General features: G+C 36.8%; 1 protein-coding gene across 1 annotated transcript in view; it reads right to left on the reverse strand.

The window, feature by feature from the left end:
* Window positions 1-11,134: 11,134 nt before the first annotated feature.
* LOC140155140 (uncharacterized) overlaps window positions 11,135-23,934 on the reverse strand; it is a 31,611-nt gene continuing 18,811 nt past the window's right edge. The window contains exons 9-16 of the mRNA XM_072177862.1: window positions 23,208-23,306; window positions 22,388-22,453; window positions 21,370-21,573; window positions 18,525-18,592; window positions 17,788-17,938; window positions 16,876-16,949; window positions 15,263-15,367; window positions 11,135-14,187 (exon numbers count right to left, since the gene is read on the reverse strand). Of these exons, the coding sequence (XP_072033963.1) occupies window positions 14,053-14,187; window positions 15,263-15,367; window positions 16,876-16,949; window positions 17,788-17,938; window positions 18,525-18,592; window positions 21,370-21,573; window positions 22,388-22,453; window positions 23,208-23,306 (902 nt within the window). The 3' untranslated portion in view covers window positions 11,135-14,052. The remainder of the gene's footprint in view (window positions 14,188-15,262; window positions 15,368-16,875; window positions 16,950-17,787; window positions 17,939-18,524; window positions 18,593-21,369; window positions 21,574-22,387; window positions 22,454-23,207; window positions 23,307-23,934) is intronic.

Raw genomic sequence — 23,934 nt, forward strand, 5'->3', positions numbered from 1 at the left:
GCATCTCGGTCGACGCTGTGCGTCGAAAGCCGCGACATCCGAGAACCGCGGTCCATCTAGTTTTCACTACAATAAACTTTCTTGCTAACATATTACATGCTTCTACTTGTGCAATTAATGGATAATTTCCAAATGTCTGTAGTTGTTTATAACATATCTGCTTACGGAACGGCACTTGCAGTATATTAGTGGAAGAAGGGCCCAATTCCAGCTCATATTAAGACCTGTACCATTGCCATGGAAACATCATATATAATTTCGAATGTATGTAAAGGTCCCATGAAGATGAAAACATTCTGTCTATTAAACCTTTTCCAAATATCAAGTTTTTTCTTAATATCTCAAAAACAGTTCTGATGGAGTTGGGCTGTTCTTTGTAAGGCATAACCAACTCTTTAACTGGGAATGCTGGGGCATATTGTTCTCTTTAATACATGTACATAATATTATGCCCTCCCTTGTAATATACCATTTAGCAGAAGGGTTGCCAGAAAATTTCAGCCCGAATCGTGGGTCAAATAATTGAAAAGTCACCCAATTTTTCTCTTAACCATTGGTTTCTATGGGATAGGAAGCTATCGTAAGTCTCGGAGCCAATGTTGAAAAACCACACAATTTTTTCTTACCATTGGTTTCTATGGGATAGGAAAATGTTAGCAAGTCGCAGAGAAAACCTTCAAAAGTCGCCTAATTGTGCTACCAAATTGCGAGTTTGACAACACTGTTTAGCAGCAACACTGTTTAGCAGCGACCCAATCAATTGTCCTATAATTATAATTATTGATTGACCTACAATTATCATTTATATTGATAGAGTAGTTGGTCAATATATGGATTAATTCATGCTTTTGACAGTGCTGCTCATGATTCAAAGTAGATATGCTTCAGCATTAATTCTTTGGCATAAATCCCAAATTTTGCTTATCATTTTATAATGAGCTACAATGAATTCCAAGTAAATACTAAATAATGAACACACCTTATGATTTCGAGGTTTGTTTACTGCTACATATCACAATATGTTCTAAACACCTCAAAAGAAATAAGTCCCCCTCTGAACATGTCGTCATAACATCGTAAGGTTTCATTTTGTACCAACAAAACTAACTTTGAAATAATTATATGACTGTTTACTAAGTGCTGTGTGAAAATGAGAGATTTCCATGACTTCAGGGCTGAATGAGCCTAAATTGAAGTCAAAAAGTGCCCAATCCAAAAGTCACAAAGTAGGCCTATGCTTGTCACAAAAGTTGATTCATGGCTTGTTACTAATGGAAAACCCCATGTGTTTGAGTGCAGTTTAAAATCCTCACCAAGTGAACATTTACTGTAATGTGTATCGATTCTTGATCATTCAGCCATGCAAATCCCTTGGTGCAGAGTTCAGCACAGTGAGTTGTAAGATGGTCAGTTCCATTCCTGTCCCAATACGCCTTGCAGTTAACAAGCATAGGCCTACTTTGTGACTTTTGGAAAGGGCACTTTTTGTCTTCAATTTAGGCTCATTCAGCCCTGAAGTCATGGAAATCTCTCATTTTCACACAGCACTTAGTAAACAGTCATATAATTATTTCAAAGTTAGTTTTGTTGGTACAAAATGAAACCTTACGATGTTATGACGACATGTTCAGAGGGGGACTTATTTCTTTTGAGGTGTTTATATGGGGGCCAAAGGAGGCATATGTGACACGATCAAGGGAAATGAGTCGGATGTTGCTAATATTGATTTTGAGATATTGGCAAAGAAGGTGTCAAAATTCTTGGTTTTATATTGTTTTCAGCGATTGATAAATTTACGTAACTTCGCAAAGAAAAGTCCTATCAACATGGGGTTTTCAGTTTCTGAGGGCTCTAAATGTCCTCTTTAGAAACATATGTAAAACTCATTTTCGACCAGGGTCGATATGTGACTCATTCCCCTTGATCATGTCACATATTTGAAAATTGAGTTACTATAATTACTACCATTAGGCTATCATGTACTGAAAACACCAAAGGTCTAGCATACTTGGTTTTAAAGCTCTGGTATCTGTGATGTCTATTTTCTTATGTATTTTATTGTAATATCACTACATATTTTTGCCTTGATCTCGGCCAGTGATCAGATAGTGTATATGTTCTATTCATTTTGTATGACAATTCCCCCAAATGTTGCTTGCTATACTATGCCAGGGAATTCAAACAATGGATATGCAGTAGCTTTGGTAGTTGATGATATTAAAGTTTGTTCGGGTTATAATTGGCAAAGATTATTCAGTTTTTGTTACTGTGTGGATCAATAAAGTACCAATTCATACTCGCACAAATTCACATTTAGTGTGTGCCAGTCACACATTATGCAATGTGCATCTAGTGTAAGTGCTGCACTCAAATATAAGCCAAAAAACTTTATTATCATCTCAAGCCTTGCACATCCCTATTTCCTATATTTGTTACCAACTCCCTTTGCATATTAATTTGATTAACTTCTCTTCCATCGGTAATATCCTGAAAAATGCCCTGTAAATGTCTATGACCCTGTTTACAAGAGCCGGAAGTTGACTTTAGTCAAATTTGAACTTGATTACATTTGATATAAAATTGGATCGATTGAGCCCATATTTATTGGCTGAGCTAGGAGTTTGGCAAATGTTACATAGCAAATGTTACAGAAGAATGACCCTGTGTGAAAAGTGTTGGCTTACTTGTGTGAGATGTTGGCTTGGCTAATTTGGGTAATGCAACTGTATTGAACTTGGTCCGTGGTTATTGTGGTGTCTTGGCCTAGGGCCATTGTTATCTGTGAAGTGTGCCATTGTGGATTGGCATTAGTGCACTCTAAAATTTAATTTCTAACAGTACTTGTGGTATTTTTGAGTTTCTAAAACAAAAATAGATTAAGTTGCATGACAAGGTATGATAAAATGCATGCAGTTTGGTCTTTGGAAGGTTTCAGTTATTTCTGTTATGTATAGTATAAAAATTCTTATTTTGTTTTCCCTCATGTAATTCTTACACAGAATAAACCTATTGGGCTATTCCAGTTGAAATCTATACACTCCCTATGGAAGAAATGACATTAATCTTTTACACAGGGAGTATGAATTTCAAATGGACTCACCCATTTAGGTAACCCTCATTTGAAATATACACACCCGGTATTGGAAATTAAGGTCATGTCTTCCATAAGGGGTTTATGGATTAACTGGAATGGCACATATAGGGCGATTTCACAAAAGGTCATTAGTTCAAATCTGCCTCCAGAAAACATGTGTGGAACAAGTACAAAGCAAATGAGTCAAATCAATATCACTTCAACTGGGAATTTCTTTTGTGCTTTATGTATGCATGTCTTCTAGAGGCAGATTTGAACTAATGACCTTTCTTGAAATCGGCCTATACCATTGTATACTGCCTTCATGTAAGGATTATACACTATTATAGTCTTGACAGGGAGGAGTGGGTACTCAGTACAAATGACCATACGGGATGTGCCACAAACAAGGGTCACATTTTAGGCCTTTTGCAGTATCAATTACCCCTTTTTCTAGGTCAATTTGGGTATATGAATGGGTCATTTTTTCAAAAGTTTGCCAATTTTTACCAAAAAGTAGCCAAATTTTAGCCTACCTGTAGCCAAATATATTTAATATTTGGCAAAATTTTGAAAAAAGTTGTGTAAAAACTTTGGTTTAGCAATAGATCCAATTTTTACAGAAAATTGGTATATGGATGTATGGGTAATGTAATGGGTCCACCTACTTGCAAATTCTCAGTGGCACATCCCTTGTCAAATGAATACCCTCCAATCCCCGTGGAATTACATGAAGGATTCATGGTTTTGTTTATCTATGAATAATACCATGTTATATACATTCAAAGTGCAATTTCAAATAAATTATATTTATAAAGCAGATAAAGAAACAGAATCTTTGTGGTTTTATTTGTTATCCTGTGTACGACATGAGAGCTTTCATTAATGCAATTTGCTTCAGTTACAGGGTGTTTGGATCAAGATGGCATACCGGTCGACCTGGCAGAAAAGGGTGCCAGGTTGACCATAAAACACTTATCATATTATCGAGTATCAATAGACCACCAAAGTTATCATAAATTGGTGTTTGCTAGGTTGACCATAAATTTTTGACTGAGTGAGAGCTTCCAACCTGAGCACATGACAAGGCTCCTGTCTGGGTTGCAAAAACTTGGATGTACATGTAGTGGTCCGGCCCTCAACATGCTGAATGCGCAGCCATGGGGGCAATGTCTCAGGTTATGAGTATGACGATGGTAAGGACCCTTGGTATAGGACAGCTAGGTTAGCCAAGGACTACTTCAAATTATATCTATCATGATTATGAAGCAAGCCTGGCTATATGTGATGCGATGAAGCAAAATGAGTCGGATGTCAGGAATATTGATTTTGAGATATAGCCAATAATAGTATTTCAATTCAACTTCCTTTGTATTTTATTGTTCTCAGCAACACTAAAATGGCCATATCTCTAGAACTGGCAGTCTAATTATGGTGGGGTTTTCAGCAAAATGAAGCTCTGAAAATGGCTCATGCAATTTTTGATTTTAATCGACATCAGACTCATTTAGCTTGATCGCATCACATATATGAATGTCCCTCCTCTGAAAAGAAAAGATACGATAAACCATCAAAGAATCGGCCAGCATATATGTGACCGGACACTACGAATCAGCCGTAAAGTCTGCTCCCGGTCAATTTTGTTTTATTTCGTATTTAGAAAATATATATCATAAGGTTTAAAATGGTATATCATTTGACTTCAAACAATATCCAGAAGCGGGGTTATGGTTTGTTGAACTCTGCTCCTTTAAAACTCGGCTCATTTCAAATCATCCCCAAGTCAATGTGGTTCGGGAATGTCCTCTCATTGTTAATTGTTGGTTATACATACGTAGACAAAATACAATGCTTTGTAACCCACCACTTGGAACAGGATTTAGCTATTTAAGGATTCTATAGAAATAGGTATAAGCTTATTGTCCTCTTCAGCAATAGGATTATTGATTGGTTTAAACAGTGTTTGACTGACACTATCAAATGAGATACATGTTGTGCCAAATTGAGGTACCTATGAATACGACCTTCACGCACATATTAGACTGTAACTCATAATACAATTTGCCAACTTTACAGCTCATTCGTAGTGTACGGCCACATATATACCTGGTGGACTTGAAGCAATGCACCACAAATCAAATACTTACTATACCAATTCCTATAAGCCTATGTATGTTCTTTGATCAGAAAACACTACACGTTAATGAGGGCACTGTAAGGGTTGACCAATCTGGCCCTAATATGCTTCTGGTTGAATGGCATTGCATCACAAATAAGTTTCAGTTAAAGGAGTATTTCGTGATCCTAGCATCCTCTTTTTTATGACATTTTTCAGTACATATCCACGAAAAAAGCCTATTACCAAAATTTCAGTTGATTCCGATTTTTGCGTTTGCGAGTTATGCATGATTATGTGTATTACACTGCTCCATAGACAATGCGTTGTAATTTCGTTCTGGTGCACCAGAACGAAATTCAAATTTCACGATATCTTTGCAAAACGAATTAATCTGCAAGAAATATTTTGTACATAAACATTATGTAGCCAGAGGTCTCCAGTGATATAAAAATCTCAACTTTTTTTGAGAAAAGTGGGGGGATGAGGCTGTGGATCACGAAATGCCCCTTTAAGAATGCTCATTATTGAGTATTTTTTGTTACACTGTTACAGAAGACACAGATACAAACATGTTGAATACACCTATGCATTAATCATTTTATTGATAAAGCTTTTACTTTATGGAAATGGAATGTACAAAGCTGAGATTAAAGGCACACTAAACCTTTTAGCTGCTGAGATCATATCTATCATGCCAGTTTAAGACTTGATAAAGGGTTCACAGTGAAGTTCCCCATAAGATTTTTTAAATAAAATATATTTTTTAATGAAATTAACAAATTATCAAAGTTCTAGTATTAGCACATTGTGTTTGACACAGTGGGTTATCCCATTGAAAATCCACACTACCCCTGTGGAAGATTTTGGGAAGATTTTGGAAATATCTTCCACAGAGGGAGTATAAATTTCAAATGGAATGAACACATTAGGCATCTCCATTTGAAACTCGCCCTCCCTCTGTGGACAATTCAGGTTGAATCTTTCTTAGAGGGTGTATGAAATCCAAATGGAGCTGCCTGATGTGTTAATTCCATTCAAAATCCATACTCCCTCTGTGGATGATATTTCCACAATCTTGCACAGGGGTAGTGTGGATTTCAACTGGAATAGCCCAATGTCACACACCATTATGTCCAGTTACAATGGCTCATTATGTAAGAAAAGATTGCACCTTGGTCTATTCAACTCAAATAATGCAGTAGGTCTAACCTATACTGTACATGTAGATCACATTCTGCATAGTGCAACTTTCAAAACTCAGTGCATCTTTTGTGACCGAATGAAACAATGTGTGATTGTAAATTAGACAAAAATTGACTACCAACAACTTTTTTTTTTTTTTTTAAATTTTGTAAAACACTTTTTGATTTATTTTAAAAAGTCTTACAGGGAACATAGAATTTGTGAACCCTTTAGTACCTTCTAAATGCAAATATTCATTGCTCATAATTAGCCCACTTTAAAAATCTGAAATGATTCTGTCACTTCTCGTTTGAAATGTGGATTGTAGACCGACTGATAAGAAGTACTATAAACAAGCAGTGTTATGTGCTTCCTACAAACAGTATTTCACTGTGAACTCATGACATATCAAGGCTACAGCAATAGCTATTTGAATCAACTGATGCCCCATAAGAGGCAGAGGTCTGCTTTATGTTTTCAGGGTCAAATTTTGCCCAGGCAGTTTTGGTAACAATGATAGGTACTTGTCAAATCCTAGCCAAGACCCTGCTATCTATCCGAACACTATCCGTACTACAATGTGTTTGGATCAAGCAAAATGAGTCCAATGTCAGTTCAACTTTGACTTTGGTACACGCATGTGTGGTGTGTAATTAAAATTTGTGCATTGGGGTATTCCAGAAGACATGGACTTAATCATCCACACAGGGTGGGTAAATTCCAAATGGGGTTACCTAAATGGGTGACTCCATTTGATATCTACACTCCCTGTGTAGGAGATAAAGGTCATGTCTTCCATACAGGGTGTATGGATTTCAACAGGAATAGAGCAATGGGTGTTTACATTTGCATGTCTAGTCTACACTTTTATTAAACAAATACCAAGGCAGTAGTGTCAGAGAAAACAAACATATGTTGCATGCTAGTTTTGACTAATTCTTAACCTATTTTCATGACTTCATTCTCTTTTTCTTGATTCATCACATATAGCTATATTATGAAAATTACACACACACATTCAGTTCAATATGTAACCCTATCTGATCCACTCAGGCTAAAGTCGGAAATTTTGAAAATTGACTTACTACCATAACTAACTTGCTCAGTACCTACAATTACTGATGTTGAATCCCCAGGTCTCTTGAATACTTGGTTGGAAATGAGTGAATGTTCTTAGTCATCCAGTAGTTTAAACAGAGTTTTGGAAATAAATCTAATACTGTAACTTACTTTTTGCAACTATGTTGCGTCTGGAACCACCAGTCTTCATCGGGCAACTGACCCGCTGGACTGGTCATGTGATATGCATGGGACCAAGCCATCAAGACACTACCTAGCTGTCTATCACATGACCAGTCCAGCTGGTCAGTTGCCTGATTAAGTCTGGTGGTTCCAGATGCAACTTAGCAAAGTTACAAAAAGTAAGTTTCAGTATTAGATTTATTTCCAAAATTCAACTTGGTTGGAAAGTTATGAACCTTTTATGCGTCCATTTTCTTATGGTTTTTTATTGTTTCTTTTCTCCTCACTTTTTGCTTATATCTCAGTTTCATTATTGCCATCTTCAGCCTGATTGGACCAGATCTGGTCACATAATATAAATATTTTGAAAAACTGTCTAGCAAAGTTGACATACTTAACAACATTTCTAAAAAGCAAGATTGAGATTCCTTCATGCTATCAGAGCTCTAGGAGCATTACTGAATAAATGCCATACAAAGTGGTGTATAGAGGCCGTCAGCGTGACGTCATATGCCGCCATCTTGTGGGTACACGCTGTGACGGTCGTTCGATCTCCTTGCGTGAACAGTAAAATCACCGCGTTAATGCACGATAACAGCTGCGTGGCAAGCTGCGCCCTGCGCGTAGTGTCCGACGCATGAACACACAGATCATTTGTACCCACAAGATGGCGAAAGGCTGATGGCCTCTATTCATGGCATTTATTCTGTACAGCTCCTGGAGCATAACATAGAGAAAGAATCTCAATGTTGCTTTCTAATGAGTGGAACAAAGGGAAGCGCTAAAGTGTGGCTAGCCACATGCATTATTAATGCAGCTGCTATATATACATTTATTTTACAAAATACTATAAAAATTGAAGTTTTTAATTAAATGCTGTAGTGCTGTTTATACTTTCTAAATTATTTAAATTGTCATAAATTACTATCACAGTACAAATATTTGACAAGTGTAAGTCCACAAGGCCATATCGTGCTCAATTGTCCCTGCAAATTGGCCAGGAAGAATATGAGGTTGCCAAACTTATGATTTAGTAGCCCTATTGAATGACTTTGAGCAACCACCTCACAACTTCAAAATGGCCACCGCCATTTTGCCACTTTTAGCTACTTTTAGGCAACTTCAGAATTTGTGCAGAAAACATGAAATTTTGCAACAAAACCATTTTTTGGATATGGAAAATGAACCTGCAATATTAAAGGCCCTTTCAGTGATTTCACAGGAACATTAAAAAAAAAATGGAAATTTGTCAGAGTTGCTTAGAAATAAAGAATAAGTCTACAGAATTTCATTAAACCACTTTTCCCTGAATACATCGACAAATTAGTCAAAAACAGAAGTTTTAGAAAGGTTTTCTACTTCAACTCAGATCGACTCGAGAAAATCGGGATATTCGCACAGTGCGCCACCAATCGACTGGAAAAACTTCCTAGTCCAGTGTTTCTAACACGGGGGAAGTAGAGTCTAAATTGATTTAAAACAGACGCTTAATTTTTGTAGTAGAAAACAAAATAAGCAATTAAAGGTCACCGAGGCAAACTAACGGTCAATTCAAATATGAAAAACAGTTAAAATTGTGTATTTTGTTTAAAATAGTAGCTACTGATGTAATAAGTAGTAGAAACAATACGCAACGCGTGTTGGTACGGTGGAGAGTGAGCTTCTTCCGATCTCGAGTCGGACTTTTTGTACTGTCAGTATCAAAAGTCCAGATTCATGTAAATGCTTTATTTTGTCTAAAATACACGGCTTTCGACCGAACCACTAGCAGGCTATGTTAGCACATCTATGCCAATGACAAAGGTACCAAAATCTGAATTTTGATGATTTTTACGATCGTCCGGATGAGCAAATCACTGAATGGGCCTTTAATCTGTAATTGATTTTTGGCAAGTTTAAATTTGGGCCAATTTTTTTATTGATTTGTGCAACTTTTCAATGTTGCACCCACAAAATCAGCTGAGAGGGTTGGCAACCCTGACATCTCCTGGGCTATTCCAGGTGAAGTCCACACTCCCCCTGCAGGGGGAGCATGAATTTAAAATTGAATAAGCACATTAACCAACCCTATTTGAAACTCGCCCTCCATGAAAATATGAAATTCAAATGGTGCTGTGTTCATTCCAATTGAAATCCATGCTGTGGAAACCATTTCTAACATTCTCCACAGGGATAGTGTGCATTTTAAATGAAATAGCTCATTTATTAATATGTTCCCACAAATATATAGGCCTAATTATTATTCATAACCTCATTAATAAACGCTGCGCGATGCGTGCAATCCAATTACATTTAGTTATTTGTGAAAACGCTTGAACGCAAATCGAGGTCATTAATATCTCACAATTGACCGCAAAATGCGTAGTTGTTCCAATGTCGCTTTTACAATTGACCGGCGTTTATGTGTTGTTGTGCGTCAAACAAACTTCAAGCGCTGGCTGCCGTTTTTGGATTATGCGCTACCATATTTGCACATATTGTGATATGCACTTTTGTTATTGGTCGTCCTGTTTTAGCCTGATCGATTTTTGGAAAGGGAAAGATGTAAAAATCATCTATTTTTATAAACTTTTGAGCAAAATTTTGTGTTATTTTGTAAGGTGAAGAGATTAAAGACGGTTATGAATGAGGTTAATAACTTTGCATCGGTAATATAATAGGGCATTGTGAAAAATCTAAACATTTTGCTTTGGACCTCGGAATATCCCTCAGGGCTACGCTCCTCGGGATATTCCTCGGTTCCAAAGGCAAAATGTTTAGATTTTTCACAATGCCCTCCAAATAACTGATGCAAAGTTATTAACCTCTAATCAACAACCTGCATTTTTGGAGGCCTGTCTGATATTCATATCTGAATGCTATAAATACAATTATATAACTCATACACAGATTCTTGGCATTTGATTGGCCAATTGCTATTGATTATTTTTGCAATTTTTAGCAAAAACACCATAGTACATTTTCTGTGCAATGACCATGGCAACATTGACAAACGTGAGTGTATAACGCTTGCCGTGACCACCTCGACTCACCAATTATAATAAGCATGGGTGTTGCTTCTAAAATACACATAGTTTAGATATATTTTTTTAATTTATTTTGTTTTCCTAAAATTCATAAAATTAAGTGGAAGCAAAGGAATTTATATAAATGTACATTATTGAATGTTTATTCATTCAATGGTAAGAATATTTTCATATTTTTATTCATGTTCCATCCAACTTGCCAAAGCCTCATTGAATGGAACAGTCCATATTTCACCTTATGAATATATTGTTACAATTGTACTCATAAACATTCAATATTTGTATAATATTGGTAAACAAAACTATACAGTTATTTTGAAAGATACAATACAATTAATAAATAATACAAGATATGACAAATATATAACACTATAACAAAATACAAGAATACTTAGTTAACAAATAATGTTGATTATACCAAATAAAACATATTAAACATTTTCAATGCTGAAAAACCAACAAAAAAAAAACACCCAAAAATGTGCCGGTACAAAATTACCCAGAAAATGCCTGCCTTAGTCCTTACTAACTGATAGGCTATACATATATATGTATTTGGTCCACATATACACCCTTAAAGAAGGATGGTCCAATTTCATCACATGCTATATCCATCTTGGTTACATCACCATCACCCCATACCCATTATATTATATTACACTCCTCAAAGTAATTAAAGGATCAAAAAATTTCATCCAGATTATCTTGACCATTCTTGTACCTAATTGAAATATCTTTTTATATTATGTGGCCTTGTTCGTGCTCTAGTAAACACTGTAAAAAGTCTCGTCATGACTGTTTCATCTGGCACTTAAAACATCTTGAAAGGTAATTTTGTTTTTGAAAAATATTGAATGAAATTGTTTGATCCTTTAATTACTTAGAGGAGTGTATGTAGCTTCATATATATGTAGCTTCATATCGATATTTCATAATATCAAAACCCTCCTATTATATGTAGTTTCATACCGGTATTTTAATACATTTTGATATGTGAGCCAAAAGGTGTATTTGAAAGCCCACTGAATACTACTGTGTAAATACCAAGTAGGTAAACCCACTTCCATTGATACCAAAAACCATAATCTCAATACCAATATCTCAATTTTGATGGAGATAAAGTGGGGATGCAGCCAGGGTCTTAGCTAGGATTTGACAAGTGCTCTTCATTTTCACTAAAACTCCCTGTCCAGAATTCGACCCGGAAAACATAAACCAGACATCGGCACCTTCTGGGGGTTCAGTTCAAATAGCTTTTGCTATAGCTTTGATTTACAAGTCTGGTCTTGTTTTGAGCTTACAGAACTTATCCAAGCATTCTTTTTAGAAATAAGCCTCTGCCAGATGCTTGTCCCAGGAGCAAACTGCCCATCCAATATGACAGGTGGAAGGGTGGGTGGCTAACCCTGGTGCAGCTGTTGGTTGGACCATCCTCCTTATATAAAATGCACACCTTTGGCAATCTTAATTAACTTATAAATTATACATTTAGTTAGATAATTATAATAAATATATTTCTATAAAATGCTATATTCAAGGTGGAATCTTAAGCTTTGATTTCAGTTATTGTGTTTTGGAATGTGTGAAATACAAAATGTTGTTTAAACTTCCATTTGGAAAGTTGCCATTACATGTTATTGTTGTCTCCGACATTTTAGATTCAAACTATCTACCTTAAAGGGGCCTGCCCACTTCACCATGGAGGAACTGACTTACACCTGTTACTTTTCAGACAAACAACAGAATTTACATGGAAAAATTTCACATTCGACTAATTCCCTTAACCCCATGAGAACTACCTGCCAATTGGGCAAAAAGAAGTTTTCATTATCAATTGGACCAATCAACAACATTGTTAGAATAATTTCACTACGCAAAAAAATTGGGGCAAATTATTTGCCAAGCTCCATTTTGATTGGTGATTAAAGTGAAGATAGCATGTAATTGACCAATCAGAGGCAATATTAGATCGGCAGGTAGTGCTCAGGGGGTTAAGAACTTGAACCAAAAGTAGGATGGTGTCTTTAACATGCAGGCCCTCACATAAATTTCACACATAAGCAATACAAGACTAGCCTCTTACATGTTTTACAAGTTTTACATATTTGCACATGTTGAACATGATGCTTATCATTACAATAATTATTGTAACACATTTGTAGGCAATTTTCTGGATATACGTTTCAAAGTGCAGTAGATACTGATAGTCGACAAGGAATTTTTGGCACTACACTTCAAGGTGCACATATTCACATTAGGCAATTCCAGTTAAAATCCATACCCCTGTGGAAGACATGATTGTAATCTCCAACACAGGGGGGTGAATTTCAAATGGAGTTACTTGAATGGGTGACTCCATTTGAAATCTACACTCTCTGTGTTGGAGACTGTAAAGGTCATGTCTTCCACAGGGGGTGTATGGATGTCATCTGCAGTAGCCCATTATGTCAGCTTTACCCAGGCCCATAGCCAAGATATTTTGGGGTGCCGAATTCCCAGAGAGTGGATGTTTTTCCTAAATAAATTTGTTTTCATGAAAAAGGTGTACTTAACCCCATAAAATGGACTTTTTGGGCGCATTTTAACTTCAGAAAATTATCCCTTTGTTAATGTGTCTAGTAATTTGGGCCTTCTTGGGACTGGGTACATTTTTTTCAGAATCTGAAAAGTGGACTTTTTATCAATTTTGAGGGTGCATCGCACACCCCCTGGCTACGCACCTGGCTTTCACCTGACCCATTATATAATTCTGCTCAGCACACACTTACATAACAGTAATAAGGTTATGATTTCCGTACACAGTGGAAGTGGATGCCGCTCAAACAGGGGGCCAAAAAAATGAAAAATGCTCAGATTGCTTAATTGCTCTCCATTTGTGTCAAATAAGGAATAGTTTACACTCTATTGAATGTTTTGTTAGTGAGATAACACCACATAATAGTCTGTGGTCATATTGGTCAATCGGGTTCAATAAGAATGTTGTATTTCTTGCTATATTTCCTAACTGATGAAGCATCCTAGGAAATGCATACCATTCTTTATTTGATTATTTTTACTTGACGAACAAGTTGAGAACAGTTTTGTTAAATTTTTTGCATTTTTCATTTTTGTCTCCTGTATGTGGAGCCTAAAATGGACCCCATTCGATTCTACTGCGCATGGAAAATGTCACCTCATTGGGCTGTTCTATTTGATATACACCCACCCCTATGGAAGACATGACCTTAATCTCCTACATAGAGGGCTATACTTCAAATAGAGTCACCCATATTCAGGTAACCCCATTTGAAATTCTCACTCCCTGTGTGGGAGATTAAGGTAAAGTCTTCCATGGGGGTATATGGATTTCAACTGGACTATAGCCCGTTACTGATTTTCATTTACAATTTTTATAGACAGCATTTATAATCTCAAGGTCTCAGTACATATTCAATGAGGAACAGTGGTTTGGCCTGCAGTGGGTCAAAGATGACAAATTCTTGAGACTCTGATGACGTCGCGTCCACATCACCACTACTGCTGCTCTTTGACAGACGCCCAGGAGTCTGCAGAGAATAACAAAATGTGAAGGTAAATCATAAACAATGTTAACATTATAGCTATAAATTGGAATACAAGCAGAGAAAATGAGGTAGCGCCATGAACTTGGGACTAAGTGTATGGGAAGGAGAAAAAAAGGAAAAAAGTGCAGTGATTTATAGTGCGCTATAAACCCACAAACCTCAGCACACTTTACATGAATTTGTTGACCACTGTGGCCCAAGACACCATATAAACCATTTAGCCACAATCGGGCCTAAGAAGTGCATGCCATATACATATTACAATACACAATCGCAGTCAGGATCAGCAGCCCAAATTCTCATATGGGTGACCAAGACAATAGAGTACCGAAGTGATGACGTCACAGAAAACTTTTTTGCATTTCAGCGTTTTGAATACCATGTATCGGTGGAGCATGATGAAAAACATCCACAGTCCAAATTTGGTGGGAATCGGATCATGAGGGCCCAAGATATGGCCGCATGAATACCTAATTAGCCCCATTGAAATCAGTGTAAATTGGCCTGGTTCCAAACAGTTATGAACCAGGCCAATTTACACTGATTTCAATGATTAGATATTCATGCGGCCATATCTCGGGCCCTCATGATCCGATTCCCACCAAATTTGGACTGTGGATGTTTTTCATCATGTTCTACTGAAATATGGTCATGAAAATGCTGAAATGCAAAAAGAAAATTTTATGACGCCACACTTCGGTACTCTATAAACAGTTACTTCCTTGCTAGCTCAATTATTTAACGAGAACAAACAGGGAATACGCCGGTGCTCAAACCCAAACACAATGCACTGGAAGTACAATTAATCATGCATGTAAACATTGCATTTCACACATATCGTTGTGTCAAGTGCAATATTTCACACTACACGGCCGGCATCAACTGCTCAAAATATTGGACATGTCTATCTTGTATCACACGATAGAGGATAGTAAAAACAAAAATCCCTATTCTCTAAATACAAATTCCTGTTAACAAAAATAAATTCCTTAGCCCTAACCAGTTGGTGTTAATAAGTTTCCATTGTAAAAACCAGAATATATCAGATGACACTTACGATAATAGACTGATAACCTTGCGGTGGCGCTGTTCTAGTACGGTCAGCCTTGGGGACAGATTCCGTCTTGCCTAGAACTACTTCTACCAGCAGCATCTTTCCAAGCTGAAATACAACACAAAATAATTGAAGGTTGCAATTTCTAATGCCAATGGTTACATTTCCTCGGTTTGAAGGGAGAGCGTGGCGCAATGGTTAGGGTACTTGCCTTTAGTGCATGAGGTCCCGGGTTCGATTCCCGGCGGTGGCGATTTGCTGGGATATTGACTTGGAAAAAAAAGTCTGAAATTAATTAGCAACATCTGTAGATTAAATTCAGACTTCCGCTCCCCATGGTTCATTTAGAATTGGGTAAATGAATCATGAAAGTACTCCGTCCTTCGGAGGGGACGTTAAGCCGTCGGTCCCGTGTGCAGAGAGGCATACCTGTACATGTATCTCGCAGCCAGTTTCAAAAAGAGTAGGGTGTTAACCCCTGACTGTTCCCAACCCGTCCCGGCGTTCAAATGGACCCCAATGGAAATAAGCTTCAATAGAGGCTTTCTTGGGTTATCCAGGGTTGTCACAACCCGAACAAATCAAATAAAAAATATAAAAAAAAGTCTCATCACATACACCTATAAGTTTAATACCATGTTAAACAAATCATTTCACATACAGAACTATGAGTTTAATACAAAATTGTTTTACAGACACAGCTATAAGTTTAATACCATGTTAAACAATGGTACTGGAAAGATTAACCTGTAAATTTTTTCATAACAAATACTCTGTCAAGGAAAATCAATTGAGCAATCTTTTGAGTAACAGTGTTTAACGTTGTATTAAACATATAGATCTATACTTCTATATTTGAAACGATAGTGATGCGTCAAATAGTGATGCAAACAATGAAGTGTATGCCAGTTAAATCCATTCAAAGTCAATCTACTATGTTTCACCCTCCTTTTTGTGCCACAATTTAATTCCCCTCCCCCATTTTCTTGCTGGTAGGGCAGTCTCAGATGTGCAACCTGCTCTCGAGGTGCAAACTTTGTACCTGTTGGCTCTAGCCACTCACTATACTTTTATGTTTCCTTTTCTGATACTTGTTTATATTTTGATGTATTTTATGTGCAATATATTTTACTATAATTATGCAATTTAAAATTAATACATACCAGTGATATTGTGTAATCATTTAATCAATCAATCAGGTTTTAAAACTTTTTTTACTTGATAAATACACATAAATTGCTTCTTTGACCCCTCTCTCATACCATCTGCTTTTTCTTAGTAGCAATTTATTAAATAACCTGTTTTTTCATATATGACATGATCAAAGGAAACAAGTCTGATTTGAGGGTTTGAGTGATTTCAAGTTATTGGCCAAAAAGAAGCTCAAATTCTTTTACTTTATATTGATTTCAGTAACTTATAAATTACCTATAACTTGGTTATGAGAAGTTCCATTTCCACATGGTTTACATCAGAACATAGCATTCTTAATAAGGCGTGTACCTAGTAACTTAAAATTAAATATTTTCACCATTACAGACTTTTCCCTGGTTCCTGTCACATAATGACTTGAGCAAACAAAGCGTTTTCAATCTTCAAGCCTGCTATATACTTACTGCAGAGTAGTGTGCAGCTTTAGATGGACGCTGACTGAAATACAAACCCACTCCATAGCTACCATGACTCATGTCTGAAATATAAAGCAATACAGATATATGTATGTGGTGGTTAACATTATATTCTATACCCTGATAAAATAATAATATTTAGAACCAAATGAGCCGGGGGTTGATTCTTAGTGGAAAGGTGGGTACAATGATGTGGGTGCATTTCAGGCTTTTTGGAATTTAATGATGGGGTGTTTTTCAAAACTGTCTTCAAAAATCAATTATTTTTTAGGAAAATGGGCATAATATTTTGTGTCTCTTTTTTGTAATTTTTTGGGGTATGTTTTTAGAATCCCAGCAGTACATCTTTACCCACTCCAAAATCAAGTACCCACCTCCTGGCCAAATGATTTAATAAATGAAAGAAGGACAACAACATTAACTTTCAGTGTATCTGATTTCTTTCCATAAACTTGTATGGTGGGGACACAAATAACAATAAAATTTACTCTAGCACTAGCAACAAAATTGTTTTTTAGTATTAAGAAAATCTTGTCCCAAAGTAAGTAAAGTGATGGCTTGCAGAGGGCAGGCAGGGTCTTATAGCTAGGATTTGACAAGTGCCCGGCATTTTCACCAAACCTGCCTGTCCAAAATTTGAGTCTGAAACATAAACCAGACCTCTGCCATCTTATAGGGGTTGAGTCAGTTCAAATAGCTATTGCTATAGCCTTGATATATTAGTCTGGTCTTCTTTTGAGTTCACAGAACTTACTCATTCATTATTTTTAGAATTTAGCATATATCACAGGCATTAATTTTGCCTGTACCAGGAGCAAACTGCCCATCAAAAATGACAGGTGGACAGGTGAAGAGCTAACACCCTGAGAGTAGATATTTAAAATTGCTTATTATACATACCTTGGTCAGAGAATCCATTCTGTAAGATATTTGGTATTCTTTCTGGACGTTCCAATGTACCACAGAAGTAGAGACTAGTTGACATGGAGGATTCTCCCAGTTGGGTTTTTCTTGTTGAAATCATGTCCTGAACACTGTCACATAATGTTGCCTGTACAAACAAATATGTAACATATTGTTATGACTTAAGCTTGATTCACACAAACTTAGTTGCAACCAGGACTTTTTTTCATGTTCTTTTTTAAATTTGTTCTAGAAACACCATCACGAAAATGTTTTGCCTTTATCTCAATTTCAAATTTGCCGCCTTTGGCCCACATGGACCAGATCGTGTCACATAATTATGTAGATGGACTTCATTCACTAACCCCCTGAAATATCACTACATTATGATGATTTATATTCATGATTGCACTGCCAGTAATTTGGGAGATATATCAAAGATACATCATTTATGTTCACTATCTTTATATAGCAAGGACTGAAAATGAATCTAAATATCAATTGATGATTGATTCATCACTGTTGATCAATCAGTCACTGATGATCAATAAATCAATCATCAATCAATTAATCAATCAACATATCAATTAGTCAAGCAATTATCAATCAGTCAAGCAATCATCAATCAATCAATTAATCAGTCAACCAATAACCAATCAATCAGTAAATCATCAAATAACCAGTCATCAGCCAATCACACAACATATCAATCAATCAATCAATCAATCACTTACCTTAGTAGTCTTAGTAACCACACATGTCTCCCCAACCAATTGATCTAGCAGCATGCCATACTTGAAATCTTCTTACCTTAGTAGTCTTAGTAACCACACATGTCTCCCCAACCAATGGATCTAACAGCATGCCATACTTGAAATCTTCTTACCTTAGTAGTCTTAGTAACCACACATGTCTCCCCAACCAATGGATCTAGCAGCATGCCATACTTGAAATCTTCTTACCTTAGTAGTCTTAGTAACCACACATGTCTCGCCAACCAATGGATCTAGCAGCATGCCATACTTGAAATCTTCTTACCTTAGTAGTCTTAGTAACCACACATGTCTCCCCAACCAATGGATCTAACAGCATGCCATACTTGAAATCTTCTTACCTTAGTAGTCTTAGTAACCACACATGTCTCCCCAACCAATGGATCTAGCAGCATGCCATACTTGAAATCTTCTTACCTTAGTAGTCTTAGTAACCACACATGTCTCGCCAACCAATGGATCTAGCAGCATGCCATACTTGAAATCTTCTTACCTTAGTAGTCTTAGTAACCACACATGTCTCCCCAACCAATGGATCTAGCAGCATGCCATACTTGAAATCTTCTTACCTTAGTAGTCTTAGTAACCGCACATGTCTCCCCAACCAATGGATCTAACAGCATGCCATACTTGAAATCTTCTTACCTTAGTAGTCTTAGTAACCGCACATGTCTCCCCAACCAATGGATCTAACAGCATGCCATACTTGAAATCTTCTTACCTTAGTAGTCTTAGTAACCACACATGTCTCCCCAACCAATGGATCTAACAGCATGCCATACTTGAAATCTTCTTACCTTAGTAGTCTTAGTAACCACATGTCTCCCCAACCAATGGATCTAACAGCATGCCATACTTGAAATCTTCTTACCTTAGTAGTCTTAGTAACCACACATGTCTCCCCAACCAATGGATCTAACAGCATGCCATACTTGAAATCTTCTTACCTTAGTAGTCTTAGTAACCGCACATGTCTCCCCAACCAATGGATCTAACAGCATGCCATACTTGAAATCTTCTTACCTTAGTAGTCTTAGTAACCACACATGTCTCCCCAACCAATGGATCTAGCAGCATGCCATACTTGAAATCTTCTTACCTTAGTAGTCTTAGTAACCACACATGTCTCCCCAACCAATGGATCTAACAGCATGCCATACTTGAAATCTTCTTACCTTAGTAGTCTTAGTAACCGCACATGTCTCCCCAACCAATGGATCTAACAGCATGCCATACTTGAAATCTTCTTACCTTAGTAGTCTTAGTAACCACACATGTCTCCCCAACCAATGGATCTAACAGCATGCCATACTTGAAATCTTCTTACCTTAGTAGTATTAGTAACCACGCATGTCTCGCCAACAAATGGATCTAGCAGCATGCCATACTTGAAATCTTCTTACCTTAGTAGTCTTAGTAACCACACATGTCTCCCCAACCAATGGATCTAACAGCATGCCATACTTGAAATCTTCTTACCTTAGTAGTCTTAGTAACGCACATGTCTCCCCAACCAATGGATCTAACAGCATGCCATACTTGAAATCTTCTTACCTTAGTAGTCTTAGTAACGCCACATGTCTCCCCAACCAATGGATCTAACAGCATGCCATACTTGAAATCTTCTTACCTTAGTAGTCTTAGTAACCACACATGTCTCCCCAACCAATGGATCTAGCAGCATGCCATACTTGAAATCTTCTTACCTTAGTAGTCTTAGTAACCACACATGTCTCCCCAACCAATGGATCTAGCAGCATGCCATACTTGAAATCTTCTTACCTTAGTAGTCTTAGTAACCACACATGTCTCCCCAACCAATGGATCTAGCAGCATGCCATACTTGAAATCTTCTTACCTTAGTAGTCTTAGTAACCACACATGTCTCCCCAACCAATGGATCTAACAGCATGCCATACTTGAAATCTTCTTACCTTAGTAGTCTTAGTAACCACACATGTCTCCCCAACCAATGGATCTAACAGCATGCCATACTTGAAATCTTCTTACCTTAGTAGTCTTAGTAACCACACATGTCTCCCCAACCAATGGATCTAGCAGCATGCCATACTTGAAATCTTCTTACCTTAGTAGTCTTAGTAACCACACATGTCTCGCCAACCAATGGATCTAGCAGCATGCCATACTTGAAATCTTCTTACCTTAGTAGTCTTAGTAACTGCACATGTCTCCCCAACCAATGGATCTAACAGCATGCCATACTTGAAATCTTCTTACCTTAGTAGTCTTAGTAACCACACATGTCTCCCCAACCAATGGATCTAACAGCATGCCATACTTGAAATCTTCTTACCTTAGTAGTCTTAGTAACCACACATGTCTCCCCAACCAATGGATCTAACAGCATGCCATACTTGAAATCTTCTTACCTTAGTAGTCTTAGTAACCACGCATGTCTCCCCAACCAATGGATCTAACAGCATGCCATACTTGAAATCTTCTTACCTTAGTAGTCTTAGTAACCGCACATGTCTCCCCAACCAATGGATCTAACAGCATGCCATACTTGAAATCTTCTTACCTTAGTAGTCTTAGTAACCACACATGTCTCCCCAACCAATGGATCTAACAGCATGCCATACTTGAAATCTTCTTACCTTAGTAGTCTTAGTAACCACACATGTCTCGCCAACCAATGGATCTAGCAGCATGCCATACTTGAAATCTTCTTACCTTAGTAGTCTTAGTAACCACACATGTCTCCCCAACCAATGGATCTAGCAGCATGCCATACTTGAAATCTTCTTACCTTAGTAGTCTTAGTAACCACACATGTCTCCCCAACCAATGGATCTAACAGCATGCCATACTTGAAATCTTCTTACCTTAGTAGTCTTAGTAACCACACATGTCTCGCCAACCAATGGATCTAGCAGCATGCCATACTTGAAATCTTCAGCTACTTTCTCATCAATGACTCGTGATGCTGCATCAGGCCTGAAGATAACCTCTTTGTCTTCTGACTCATCCTCAGAAAGAGACACCTCACCTGGGTGGGAAACAAACAGGAACCATTAGCCTCTAAGAAATACTTTGATTGATTGGTTACAAAAAGGGCTATATCATATGTTGAGCCAATCAGAGATGTGGTAAGCTCAGTCAGTAGGGCTGATGGGGGATTACCTTTAAAATAGCTAAAAGAGTTCTAAAAGCTCTATTTTGATTGGTTACTCAGATGACTATATGATGTAATTAACCAATCATGGGCACTGTAAAAAAGGCAGTATCCCAATGGAGTTACATACAGTACACTACACTGGTAATCTTTTTGTTTAAATCATTGTTCCTTGTAAAAGTGCTTTTTGGCGGGAGGGAGGCATTGGGGGAAAAGTGAATTTCGATGGGGGGCAAAATCAACAAAATTTGCACAAAATGGCTGCAAAAAGTGACAAATTTCATAATTTTGGGTTTTTACTGGGGGTGGCCAACTAGGGTGGGGCAAAAGTTATGACTGGGTGGGGCATTTCCCCCATCCCCCCTGTGGTGCAGCCACTGTATATAAACATGATTTGTTGTTGTTACACATCTATGCTAGGCTGCGATGACATTTACAAAATGGAATCAGAAGTGCAACATAATGCCTATCTTTACTAATTCTTCACAACACTTTGAAAGTTGTTTTTGTTTGTTTTCATTTCTGCACACTTTGAAGTTTGCTGTGTGAATTAACTTAGATCCATGTATGATGCATGTCTAGGTCTGTCTGAAAATGAGTTGTGTAAAAACTGGATAAATAGTAAACATACAACAAAATACCACACAAACAAACAAAAAAACAAACAAAATGGTTTATATGTACTTACTAATTGATACACTTTTTTCTAACTGTTGAATTAAGCTGTCTGTGTCAATATCTTCATCACCAAGATCTGATGGGAAAATATAAATTCATAGCATGTACTAGTATCAGGTAATAAATCAAACACAGACCAATATTGCATGACTGTATCATACTGTATATTAGGCCAACTAAAAAATTAAACATGTTTCTTGTCCCCTCCTGCTTCCGGTTTTGAGGTTGCTTCAATTTTATTGCTATTCTTTGAAATTGAGTTATAACATTCTTTGAAAGATGTCTAGGAATAAAAGATGCTTTTATATCTTTTCTAATATAAAAGAAACACTTTTAGAAGGTTTTCTGATTATTATTATACCTGCCAGAAGAATAAAATAAAAAAGGCCTCCTCCTCTTTTTAGTCAATTTTATATATGCTAAATTAAATGTGGATATTTACTATTTTTTGATAAAAAAAATAAAAGTTCCCCCTCCTTGGCCTTATACAAAATATATAAAATACATTTTCACATGTTACATTGTTTTAGGTTCATCAATCATGCTCATTAGTGAAAATACCCCCCCAAAAAAAAAACACTTGAAACTGATCGTGGACAGTATACTAGTCCTTATGATTGATAAGCTTACCTCTCATCTAATTATGCTATTTATGTAATTTTCACAGCATTAAAATTTCATATTTTGGAGAGAACCCACATTCTTCAAGATAACATTTTTGTGAATTTGTACATTTCCTTATTCACCTGCATGAAAATTTCATGAATCAAATTCACTCGCAAAATTTTATTTTCATGCACACAAAGATTTCACGTTACAGTATCTCTTACCTTGGTAGTCGGACTCATTATCAGGAAAACATCTCAATGAATCTGTGCCACTGAAACTATCCTTTAATGTTTTGATTTTGTGATGTAAGAAATCTTTCTCTGTCAGAAGAAAATAAATAATCCAGCATTACTGTCAGCAAAACTGCTCATGTGATAAAAATAAATGAAATCTATTTTTAAAGGTTACCATTAATTAAAGGAGTATTTTGTGATCCTAGCATCCTCTTTTTATGACATTTTTCAGTACATATCCACGAAAAAAAAGCTTATTCCCAAAAATTCAATTGATTCCGATTTTATGCTTATGAGTTATGCATGATTATGTGTATTACACTGCTCCATAGACAATGCGTTGTAATTTCGTTCTGGTGCACCAGAACGAAATTCAAATTTCACGATATCTTTGCAAAACGAATTAATCTGCAAGAAATATTTTGTGCATAAACATTATGTAGCCAGAGGTTTCCAGTGATATAAAAATCTCAACTTTTTTGAGAAAAGTGGGGGATGAGGCTGTGGATCACTTAAATGCCCCTTTAACTGATTGACCCTCTTCACACAGGTGTCAACTGCAGACTACAAGTCCTTTAAAAATTCTAAAAATTCAGAAATTCAGACACTCAATTTCAATTCCAGGTATCATTTTTTAATTTTTTGAATACAACTTTGTTTATTTTTTTGTGATTTGCTCCAAAATGTATGCTTTACAAAGCTGTGTTGCTATTTA

The sequence above is a fragment of the Amphiura filiformis genome, chromosome 1, assembly GCF_039555335.1.
Source record: "Amphiura filiformis chromosome 1, Afil_fr2py, whole genome shotgun sequence".
In the NCBI taxonomy this organism is placed as follows: Eukaryota; Metazoa; Echinodermata; class Ophiuroidea; order Amphilepidida; family Amphiuridae; genus Amphiura; species Amphiura filiformis.